General features: G+C 39.4%; 1 protein-coding gene across 2 annotated transcripts in view; it reads right to left on the reverse strand.

Moving 5' to 3' along the window:
- The window catches only part of mpp2b (MAGUK p55 scaffold protein 2b), a 43,102-nt gene that overhangs the window by 7,060 nt on the left and 23,399 nt on the right, over window positions 1–12,643 (reverse strand). For both annotated transcript variants that reach the window (XM_044338045.1, XM_044338046.1), the window contains exons 3-6: window positions 11,498–11,598; window positions 4,241–4,393; window positions 3,787–3,942; window positions 2,752–2,979 (exon numbers count right to left, since the gene is read on the reverse strand). In XM_044338045.1, coding sequence (XP_044193980.1) covers window positions 2,752–2,979; window positions 3,787–3,942; window positions 4,241–4,393; window positions 11,498–11,598 — 638 coding nt within the window. The remainder of the gene's footprint in view (window positions 1–2,751; window positions 2,980–3,786; window positions 3,943–4,240; window positions 4,394–11,497; window positions 11,599–12,643) is intronic.

The following is a 12,643-nucleotide window of genomic DNA, read 5'->3' on the forward strand; positions in this document are numbered from 1 at the left end:
AGATGACTGACTCTACCTTTAAGATGATATTCTTCCTACAGTCTGAACCTTTTGAGTTGTATGAAAGTGCCATGACTCAGAACAGTTTCTTTCAGTGGATAACCCTAAGAAATTGGTGGGAATTAAGTTTTCTTACATGAAGGTAGTTCTCTACCAGATTGGCTGCTGTCCTCAGTTTGAACAGTGTCTACAGCCATTAGTAGCTCTGTAAAGCTGTACAGCAGTGCTTTGATCTTAATGCCAATAAGAGCATGCTAATGCTCAAAATGACAATGTTAACATGATGTTTAACAGGTATAATGTTTACCATGTTCACCATCTTAGTTTAGTGTGTTAGCATGCTAACATTTGCTAATTATCACTAAATGCAAAGTACAGCTGAGGCTGACAGGAATTAGTTTGGCACGTATGGAAAGTGGAGGGATTGTCAAAGTTATTACAATTTATCCTGAAGGGAACAGGTACCAAACTTCATGGTAACCCATACAATAGCTGTCAAGATACATCACTAAAAAACAAAAATGTCAACCTCATGGTGGTGTCAGAGGATCACCAAAGTCAGTGGGTTTCATCCTCTGGCAACTTTGAACGTCTGTACAACATTTCATGGCAATCCATCCACTGGTTGGATATTTCAGTCTAGACCAGTGGTGGACCAACCATCAGACTGACAGACTTACATTGCCGTCCCTGTAGCCATGCTGCTATCATGGCTAAAAAACAGCTGTAAATGTGATTCTTAACAACTGTGATATTGCTGTTGTCCACTTTTGGTAGTTTTCATGTTCTCATTTCATTTCTTTCATTTCAAGGATTACACGGTTCCTCTTTTGGGCTAATTCAAAGTCAAAAGAATAACTTAGAATTGAATTCTCATCCAGTGGAAAACTGACTTTAGTTCCAACATTAAGCTTCAAATACATCTCTCAAGTCTATGCTAATAGTCCTAGCACATAAACCCTCTCAATATCCTTTTCTTGTAGATTATGTTCTAGTATATTTTGGTCTAGTGTAAGGAATTAATTTAGTATGGCCTCTTCAAGCGCTAGTGTTCCTCTTCTCTATGGCTGAGACCAATCAGTCACAGAGCCTTGTGCCCAACATATCTCTGGCTGTATGTACTGCATCCTCTGATGTGCTCTATCCTCCTATCCTATTGGCAATATATCAACAGGCAAGATAACCCTTCTATTTCTCCACACTGTAAACTGGGTCACATTTTCAGTGTGAATAGCCTCCTCTGGCTCTTAGAAAGCTAATGTTTGTCAGCTAGCATAACCCAGTGACATCCACGCACTGTTTTTCATCTTTTTTAAAACAAGATCCTGAGGAATTTCTTACAAATATTTGATATGCCACACACTGAAGTATTCTTTCTGAATGTTGTGACTAAGGGAGGAAAGGATAAAATATAAAATGTCAGATGAGGACTCTAGTGTCATGAGCTGTGTGTGGGATTACTCTATCTCTCAGTCTTGTTTGTGGAGACTGCAATTTCTGACCCATTATGTATCGTCAGAAAATTATTATTCATTTGGATAACTGACAAAACTGTAATGCAGGTATTATAGCCAAATAGCCAATGTCATATAAAAAATCCCTCTGTAGTATTAGATGCATGATTGGCACAGCATCCAAGGTTACAGGCTGCAGTGAGGATGTCGTGGAGGACAGTGAGTGGTAATCATTTGACTGATGAAACTGACAGTATCCTTTTAACCTAATCATAACTTCTTGTACAATATTTATTTCAGGATGGGTGATCAGAAATTGATTTCACAGAGAAGAGATGAGAGTGGGTGAGATTCAATGTGGAAGAGAGATGTTTAAAATACAACGAGTTCTAAACAAACACACGGGGACAGCTGTGTGTTTGTTTAGCAACAACATCCAAAATGCAGCTGCCAGAACTCTTGTGGGAATGTAATTTAAATTTGAGCACATAGCACCGACTCTGTCCTCACTTCACTGGTTCCCCATTTCACTAAGGCCAGACTATAGCTGGTCCTTATCACCTACAAAACTCTTCATGGAATAGCACCATCCTAACTTCTCAGTCCCTACATTCCCCCACGTACACTCAGGATAGAGACTACCTAACTATCTGAAATACTAACAAGCATTCCGTTGGTGTCAGAGGATTTTCATACTGAGCTCCACTACTGTGGAATGATTTAGCACACTCGAGCAGAGAGACAAATACCATTGAGACCTTTAAAACAAGACTAAAAACCTCTTTTCTATTTCTATTTTCACTCGCATACAGTTAAATAATTAAACCCTGTTTGCAAAGCCTGTACTTTCCTTAGTAATGGTTTCTGTTCTGTCTTGAATTTTTATTTTATTTATGTGTATGGAAACACGCTTTCCTGTGCTACAATCTATTTACCTGTAATATGTACTATCCTTGTAAAGTGTACTGAGACTTCTATGATTTTACACTTTAAATGAACTTACTTCTAAGTGTGGGTAAGTTGAAGCACAAGATAAACAGGTGATCGGCGAGTCACTGGCAGTAGCACAGGCGTTTTTTCAAAGTGTTCTACTTAAGCCTGAAAGTGAAGCTCTCAATTTACTAGTTAATCTAAATTCTAGCCCTCATGCTTGGTCATGAGCTCTTGGTAGTGGCTGAGAGAATAAGACTTTAAACACAAGCAACCGAAATGAGTTTTCTTCACATGGTGTCTTGGAACTGGGTAAGGAGCTCGGATAACCAATATCCAGGAGCTTGTATAACTGTATCTGACTGACCTGTCTTGGTGTGTGTGGCTCCTGGTAGCTGGGCAGGATCTTCAGCACCACACTGCCGCTCGCCTCCTTCAGCATCTCCTGAAGCACTTTGGGGTCGTTGCCCACCTCCTTGCCATTCACCTCCTTGATGATGTCACCCACGTGAAGCAGACCTTGCTGGTCAATCATGCCACCATGGAGGATCCTGGCAATCACTAGCTCGCCATTTTCCACTCGAAAGGTCACTCCCTATACACAGTAGTAAGAATTTGTTATGTGGCTCAACTACACTCGATCAATGCAAAATCGACTTTACACAAACTCAAAATCTGAACACAAAAACAGTCAAGCATTGCCCTCAATTGCACAGTAGTTAAAATTCAAGTAGGTGGGGGTGTTGTTTAAAATCTCAAGATCTAACTACTTTCTCTCAAAGGAATTCTCTTGATGCTCACTTGCTCTGATTTGGTCTCTTTGTTCTTTTTATTTAAAACAACAACTTGTGTTTAACTGAAATATTTATTCATATGCTTTTTATAGATATTTGTCCTCACATTCTTCAAGTTGTAACTGTGAAGCACTTTGTAACCCTGGTTTTGAAAAGTGTTTCCTCCTGTTTGATCAAATTTGTATATGATGTGACACCAGTAGTTCCTCAATTGCAACAGCTGACCTAAAGTTAAGCATCAAATGTCCCTTCAGCTACCTGTGTGTGAATTCACAAACCCTAATAATCATAATATTATGGTTGTGAAACCCGTGAAACAGTTGGCAGAGAGATTGTCTTGGTAGAAAGTGAGACATTAAAGCACCGACACCCTTGTCAGCTCCCTGCAGATAAATCACCACCATTTTGTGCTATGAGGCGGTATAAATCTGACTTATTTCCCTCTTAAACAATGCTACAAAAAGATCTCATTATGCTGAGTGCATGTGCTGCTCCCAAAACACAAATCATATCATTTATTGAGGAATTTTATCCATTAACAATTTACAATAGGTTTCTCTCCTGCCACAATGATTACAATGGATAGTTCATTAAGTGAGCAGACGTACCAGGTGCTCACCAGACACCTTACGGATGCCCACCATCCTGACTGCGTCGGGGGGCACAGGCTGGTTGTTGAGGGCTGCGTCCATGAAGGAACAGGGGCTAGGGGGAGGAGTCTCATAGTTTTTGGACGCCACAGAATCATGAGTCTCCAGGAGGGACTGTGAGTTGAACAAAAGGTGACAGAAAGACTGATTATGTTGATAAAAATTGTAACAGAAACCATAATATAGTGCACAAATCTGGTGTTCCTGCTCTGGTCTGTGCAGAGCTAACTTTCAGACTGCACACAGTGAAACACATGAACTACTGCAGCTCCAAATCAATTAAATCCATGCTGGCACAACATGCATCATTAAGCATGAACATCACTTTGAAAAGTAATCAAAGGTTTAGCCAGAGTGCATGTTCATTACAGCTAACAGTTTGCTGTGAGGTGTGAGCAACTGTTCTCCAAACCTGGAAGTGGGGCTCCTTCAGGATGCGGACCAGCTCCTCGGCTGCTTGGCTCCTGTTTGCGAGTGGGCCGAGTTCCTTGAGGATGTCCTGGACCAGCTCCACATTGTTCTCCCTCACAGCCTCCAGCTTGGGTTCCTCAAACCGCTCATGAGCCTGGGTTTTGATGAATATAAAACAGATGTTACTTACTGTAGGGTTACGTCACCCATCCTAAGTGGCACGATTGCCCGATTCTCAGATAACATCACCTCTCCTTTGAAATATATAAACTCCACTGCCTTTGAAAAGACAACTTTTATAACTTTCAGTTCCACCCTCTCAGTGAGCAGTTAATGCACCTTGCTGTGTCATAATGAAATGTTTTCCGACTTCTGCAGGACTGTTTGTTTTGCTTCAGTAACATAGTAAAAGGCACAATAACAAACAACTAAAGACAGCAACCTGAAACCGACCCCTGCTGAGAACAACACGCAGCCTGCACTCAATCTTGACTGAAAGACACAAAACCGAGAAAATGAAGCACAAACTTGAGTCAAGTCAAATCTTGTGGCCCTGTAGGTTTTTTCAGTGTGTGCTGTCAAACATCAATATTTCAGGGAACATTAATTTTTCACTTTCTCCTCTTCAGTTGCCAAGGACACAGGAGTCTGTTGTTATTGGACATGGCTTCCATACCTCTGGCCCAGGGTCAGTGATACAATATGAGTGAGTTATCCTTTCTCATCTGGTACATTTATGAATCATTTTGTATCCTGCACCTGGATTTTTCTTTATGATATTTCTATTTTTTTTATCAGAGAACTGGGGTTAATGCATAGTGCTATTTTGCAAATGCAATGTGATGGAAATTAATTGAGTGAAAAACAAGTTTAAAAATACTGTATAAACCCTTCAAAGCCTGCAGAACTTAATTACAAATCAACAGTTTTCCAAGCCGCATGCAAATGAACTCATTTACAGTATGACTATTTGCAATTGTACACCAAGAGGTCTTGTATTTGAAGATTCACATTGTTAAGCAATCCCACAGAGGATTTCTCTGGTGGGACTCACTACTGCTCTGGCAGCCATGATGTTTGTTTGCTGAGGAAACAGCACCATATCCTGCTGAGAGACAGGATATGGTGCACATACACACATAAATAGATACACAGATATTCACAAATTCCTGCATGTACACACTCTCACATACTAATCATCATGTGTACCACTCGTACCCACACATACTGAGCACACAGGGACACAAGCGTTGCACACTTACCCGCACAGACAAAGTTATTTACACATGGATTAAAGCATGCAGATAGGGAGCTCTGCAGCCCGGGCTCAGTGATAGGGCAGCAGGACCTCGCTCATTTGGTGTTTTGGCAGAATTATTCCAAACCTGATGGAGCAAGCTGTCAGTATCTGGCCCTTGGACAACACGCCAGCATGGACACTGTTATGTGGCCATCAACATGACCCACAGAATCTCTGAGGAATGTGTTCGCTTCGACACCACTTGACAAATACTCAGTTATTATATTGTACATTTTACAATATATCTGCAGAAGCTGGTTATGTTGTTGATATACAATCTATTGTTGAAACCAATTATATTCAACTGCTACTCTGCCAAGTACTGAAATTTGTGGCTTTCAAAATTCCCCATCCATTGTAATTAGAAGACAATAGTAATCTTGCTCCTCTCAACATAGACATTTCAGTTATAAAGGCTAATGAGCACTGCTGTTCTCAAGACAGGAAGCAAATAACAAAGCTTTGTTATAACTTTATTTTGCATTTTGTTGAGATGTTTCTTGGGGATTTCTTTTCTTGACTGTGAAAATGTAACTAAACTTCATGTATTTACAAACCAATATAGCTCAGTGGGGAAAGGGAAGGTGGGAGCTCATACCAGAGGCTTGTGTTTGAGCCAATATTGCTCCCACTGATCATCAATAGCGTTCGAAAAAGGTAATTTAAATGAAGTAAAGGTAAACCAGTTTCAAACATTAGCTTTGATGAAAATGTTTCACTACGTAGGATTTCTGCTTGGTTTAGCTCCTACATAAATTATTGGACATTAACTTCTTTAAAATCATACTTCATGGTGAGCTCTGAGTGCTACATTAGAAAACATGTGCAACAGAACGTGAACGCAAGCTTATGAGTATGATTTCTGTTGCTGTACTTTCAGCTAAATGTCAATAGCTGTCTGGAAATGGGATAATAATTGTCAGGATTTGACCACTTAGCACATAATAACTAAATTGTTCGGTGCAAGCTGTTTTGTAATGCGTCAGAATTCATTGCTTTGGAGGTCATGTGGAAATATTTTACAAAGACCTTGGAGTCTCATTTACAGTTTGAAAAAGGGGAATGTGATGGCTTAGAAGTTAGGTTGAAAAGCACAGGGGACATAACTAAATGTATAAAAGCAAGTGTCAGCTCATTTAGCTGCCCTAAATGCCTCAATAGTTCTGATTGCTCAGTCAGATATAGAGCCAAGCATTGAGTCAGCGCCATAGTCATAACTGATAATAATCGAGCACTGCGGAAGCTCTTCTGCATGATGATAGCTACTGTTGTCAATATGTGCTCATTGTGGGCTTAATCATAGTTCAGATTCATTATAGAATTGTAGGTTGCACTGATTGCATCATTCTCTAGTGAGTATGGCGCAATCAGCGCAATTCACTGAAGTCACCATGGTATATGGTCACACATACGGACACTTCCTCTGCCCCTCTCTCCCTCCATTAACATGTTCTTTCCACCCTCAGCACATTGAGTGATAGCTTGTTAAGTGTTTATGGATCCACTACCGGGTCAAGAGAGATTATAATCTTGGAAATCTTTTTCACATCCTTCAGCAAGGTGTCTTTACTCAGAGCTTGCATCAGCAGATTAATCTTTTACGAGAAAGCTCATCAATACACCGGTATCACCTAGGAACTCTCAGACATACAGTACAAACAAACACCAGTGTCATGCTCTTACATGCAGGCACACACACATACATATGCGGTTTTCTGCAGAGGAGAAATCAATCAAAACAAAGGGAAAGAGAGCGAGAGAGACACAGAGAGAAACAGGGATAGAAAGCAGCAGAGGAGGCTCTGTCCTCTGCAAAATGGGCGGCTATTGATGCAGTATTCCCTACTGCTCCCTGAAGATAGTCCATCTCCAAATTTCCTGGGCAGAACTCACTCTGAATTACTGAACGATACTGAACAGCCTTTTACCTCTGGCTCTGTTTGAGTTTGCAAAGTAGCCCACAGACCGCTGCATCTCCCTGGACAAAGGCACCTCATGGCCACAAACAGCTTCCACCTCAGTGCAACTGAGATAACACTGACTGTGCAATGTTAGGAAGAAAAATGTGGTCATCCATACTAATAACTGTTGACAGCACAAAGAAAAGGCAGAATAAATGCATTTCTTTATATGACGTGAACTGCATTTGTACTTTGTGCACCTGTATCTTTTTCATTGCATACCTTCGCAGTGCACAGCAGTGTACTTTTCGCTTCTCTTCTTGTTGCTGTTGAAAAAGTCCACATTTCTAAAAGGCATGCCGCTTTTGGCAAAAAGTGGAAGGGAAAGACTTCGACAGCAGAGGGAGAACATAATACTTAGTGGGAGGAAACTCTGATAAGATTGTCTGCCACTGCTAAGTTCATTCACCCCTCTCCCTTCACATCAAAAAGCTTAACTCCAAAACGACGACATCACTCTTCTCCTTGTAAATTTGTAGTGGGGATTGTTTTTTTAAGAGGGAAGGGTGAAAACTGGTGGAGAACTGAGACATTTTTGTGGTTTTGTTGTTTTTGGCAATCAGATGGAGTCAGATCAAGTACAGTCTATTCCAGTCTAAGAAAAAAAAAGGCATGCACCATGTTGTTCCTTATTAAGGCATCCAACATCACTGCTAGTGACACTGCTAAAACTGAAATGAAAAAAGAATAGCAGGTGCACGCCAGTTCTCAAAAAGAAGAAAATGAATGCAACAAAGCATATGGAGAAACTCCAGGTTTGCATGCTTCCCATTATGCATGCAAAACAGACTATTTTAAAGATTTACCAGGAATGCTTTGGATGGTTTGCAATCAATTATGAATCTACAAACTCTGGTTTGGATCTAAGTTCTTATTGCTCAGTGTTGAGAACCTCTGATCTGAGGTTAAAGTGCAGCTGTTTCATTCAGCAAAGTAAACTAATACATAACCTAGTCTACATCAAAACTGTTAAAGATATTTAAGGATTTCAGGTCAAAGTCCAGACTCAAGCCTCATTGACGTTGTGGTGAGACCTAAAACAAACAGCTGATTGTTGATAATCCACAAATGTAACTGACTTCAATAAGCTCTTTCAGAGAATGATTTATTGATATCAAAGTGTTGGTTGCACATGTTTTGTGCTGTTTCACACAGCGCCAAGTTTCAAACTTTCTGTTTTTTTCACAAACTTCTAAAACTTTTAGAATCAAATCTATAAAAAAATCTTAAAATGGGACAGAGGGTGAATACTGTCTGGAAGGTCTGAACAGTGTGAATATATTCTTAAATCATATGTAGGTTTAATGTTTACCTATGATTATTATTTTAAGGGGAAAAGTTTTTTATAGGCCAGTCAAGACAACAAAAAGACTAATGACGGACCATTTTCTTGGATAAAGGCATGATGTCCTTGGAGTAACTTCACTGATTTGCTTCCATCCAGGATCAGTTTTAATCTAATATCTGGGCAACTGCCCAAGTGAAATCTGCACAAATATAATATGGATTTGAAAACATATCTTGTTTATTCTGACAAATATACAGGGAGTGGACAAAAAATAACTATGTGTATATGAAGTATATCTAGGTAGTACACTTTCGCAGTGTATATTTGAGTATTATTGTATTGGACTAGTGTGTTGGAACATCATTCTCATATTTCTCAGCCATCATACAGAATGATGTTCAAGTACAAGTTCTTTTTTGGTGGTGTGGTTTTGTTTTGTTGCCATAATTGACAGTTTGTAAAGCTCACAATGTAAAGCTTTTGGAGATTATTGCCACATAAGCATTGATTAGGATCTGTGGTGACTTTTACAATTGTACTTTTATGGTGATACTCCCCCTGAAATCTTTAGATATCAAAAACTGGCCTCCCGTGGCTTTGAAAGAGAGGTGTAAAAAGTTTTTAGTTTTTAGTTGGGCATCTATGGCTTGAATTTATGTCAGTTACAATATATTCCAATTATGATTACATTTCATTTTGGAAGGAAATAATAAAACATCTATAAAAACCTCTAAGTAATTTTCAATTGAACATTATTATAAACCAAATAAAGATTCAACATGTTTTTGGAATAGATATTTAATTGGAAAACCTCAAGGCTTACCTTGCGAGAGAGCTGGATTTACGAAATCACAACATCAGAAGATCACACAAGAATCTAATTTGTCAGGCTTCAAGTGATGCACTTGTGTCTAATCCACCAATGATTCAGACCAATCAGCATCCTATAAAGATTCTCTAGTGATCTTGTGATCTCACGAAGCCAGGTCCCTCGCAAGGTGAGACGGTGATAGACAGGTGGTTCATCCAATCACTTGCCAAGTATTTTTTGAAAGTGTCTGCCCTTTTCCAAACAGTTTCCAAGGACGACTTCTCAGATGGTTCTGTGTAACAAACCATCTGACATGTCAGGTTACCTCAAGGCTGCTATTCATGTCTGGATTCTTCATTGATCACAGGTTGCCACTCCACCTGCATCTGTCAGCTTGTCAAACTTGTCAAGAATAACTGTGCTGCCCACTGACTGGCTTACAATTTTTGCTCTGATTGAATTGAAGAATCTTTTTAATTAGAGAGCTTTCGGTCAGAGACCTTCTTCAAGGCATCTCTGATTGGTGACAGAAATATTTTGTTGTCTCGTTAAAATGACTGACAGGTGGAAACAGTGTGGAAATGTCCCAAAAATAGTCTCATAGAAAGAAAGATGTCAGAAGATGTTTTCTATGTTGCTCCACTAAATATTCTTAGAAACATTTCTGCGTAGCATTTGCGTCAAAATGAAAATCCTTATATTAATCCAATATTTTCACTGACTCAACCTCTATACATTCAATATGCTATTACATTCACCAGACAGATTTTGAGTCCTGTACCAAAACAGAGAGCCTGCAGGTTTATCAAGTTACTGGCACCAACAACAGTTACAGTTACATGAGCCAGAGGTATGTATTACCTGGGTTTAAGTTTGTACATCACCTACAACAATAGCAGCTCTTTCTGATATGCCTGTCATTACAAGTATGTCCATCCTCATCCACATCATCCGCCTCCTCTGTAACTGAGAGAGAGAAGGAAACAAGCAGTCTTTGATGGCTACTATCAGTGCCCATTTTGCCTCCTTTGCTTTTGAAGTTTGAACTTCAAACTCAAATCCCTTACGATGTTAACTGTTATCCCAACACCATGTTTCAAAAAAAACATCAAACCACTGAGAAAAGTGACTAAATTACTCAAAGCCTTTTAAATCAATCTTGGCAGGTAAAAGTCATGCTAGTGATAGTACTGAGCTGTAAAGATGGAGGCGCTATTTGCCTCTTTATATTTGAGTTTTCAACTCAATTTTGCTGTATGAGACTGTATGAAAATAAAATGCCAAATGCCTCTTTAATTAGCATTTAGCATTTAATTAGCATATAAGAAAATAATGAAGCAAGACCATTAAAATGGAAATGTGATTGCACTTGATGAATTTAAGCTTCATTTTTAGGATAATTATTGTAAGCTGAAATTTAAAATTAATTGTAATATTGTGTTTGACTTAAGTTTCCATTTTGCAAATATCATTTTAATAAAGCTTCTCATATCGCACGCAAATCTCTTTGAAAACATGATACATATTTTCTGCATTATGTGAAAGTGTTATGAAGCCATGCATTAACATGCATGAAAATGATAATATTGAAAAAAATGTAATGTTAAGGCAAAAATGTGAATATGAAAGGGGAAAATGTAATGAAATCAAGACTACAGTGCCATTTAACAAATTTATGTGCATAAAATGCCCTTATTTTAATGATTCAGATATACTAATGGGCAATCCAACTTGATATAATTACTCTGTGTTGTATTTAGTTACATTAAAGTCCTTCGATAGTCCATCCCTGGACACATACCAATTAAACACTATGAATGTCCTGCATGTCATTTCCATACACACATATTTCATCATACATATACTGTTCTAGTATTGTTCAACAAAGCTGTTCTCACCACTGGGCTCTCCATGATGCCTTTGAGGAAGATGAGGTCCAGGTCATTAGCAGTTGTGGAGCTTGTGCTGTCACTCAGCGTGTCCAAGGCCTGATGCATGGCTACACACGCACACGCACACACACACACACACACACACACACAAAGAAAAAAAGAGGAGAAAGAACAGATAGTTCATTTCCACTTCCCTCTATATTCTAGTTACCCATGGGAAATAGACTGAAAAGATCACCTCAGAGAGAGAGAGCGAGAGAGAGAGAGAGAGAGAGAGAGAGAGAGAGAGAGGGAGAGAGAGAGAGAGAGAGAGCACATTTACAGTAGTTTACACTACAAGGCTGAGCAAGAGGAGGCTGGGGGAGGAAAAGTGAGCGGGGGGTGAGGAGGGAGAGGGGATGGGAGCTGCCTCACATCCTTTCCCATGCAATTTCACCTCTGTCAGTCACCCTCCTCCTGTGTCTGTCAGAAGCGACATTATCTTTCTCCCACAACTCCCAACTTCCTCTGTCTCCCTCCCACGAACATGTTCATAAACACACACATACACACACGTACACAAACACTCCAGCTTAACAATGACAGTACAGACAGAAATTGCGAAGAGAATGAACATTTTTACCAGTTTGTCTTCATCATTTTAGTGCATGCATCAAACTTTACTTGGACTAAATGTCAATACATAAGTGAGTTCTGCAATTTTTTCTACTCTTTTTCTGGTTCATGGAGCAATCTTGATGATAAACCTGTAAAAGAAATTCACACAAACAACCTTATCTCAAAGCTGCAATATCAAACTGCTAAGCCATACACATCACTCAATATGACGACCAATCAATAAGTAAATGCAAGGTGATGTCAACAATTTGATGAAGGTCAGGGAAGGTTCACTCTAATTTCAAAGCATCTTTACTGACTTGGAATATAACACATTAAGGTACCAAACACACTGACATCACCTACCAGCAGGCGTTAATCACAGCAGACATGACTGTCAGAAGAGTGGGCATTTGTATTCACAGGGAACATTTGTTTGCTGCAATTTACTAAACACACACTGACGTCTTTGATTTCTAGGCTAAAAATATAACTGTGGCTTGTAATTTTCATAGAGGAGGTACATTGGTGGTCCACCACAGTCCTTGCACAACA

This window comes from Thunnus albacares, chromosome 20, assembly GCF_914725855.1.
Source record: "Thunnus albacares chromosome 20, fThuAlb1.1, whole genome shotgun sequence".
Lineage (NCBI taxonomy): Eukaryota > Metazoa > Chordata > Actinopteri > Scombriformes > Scombridae > Thunnus > Thunnus albacares.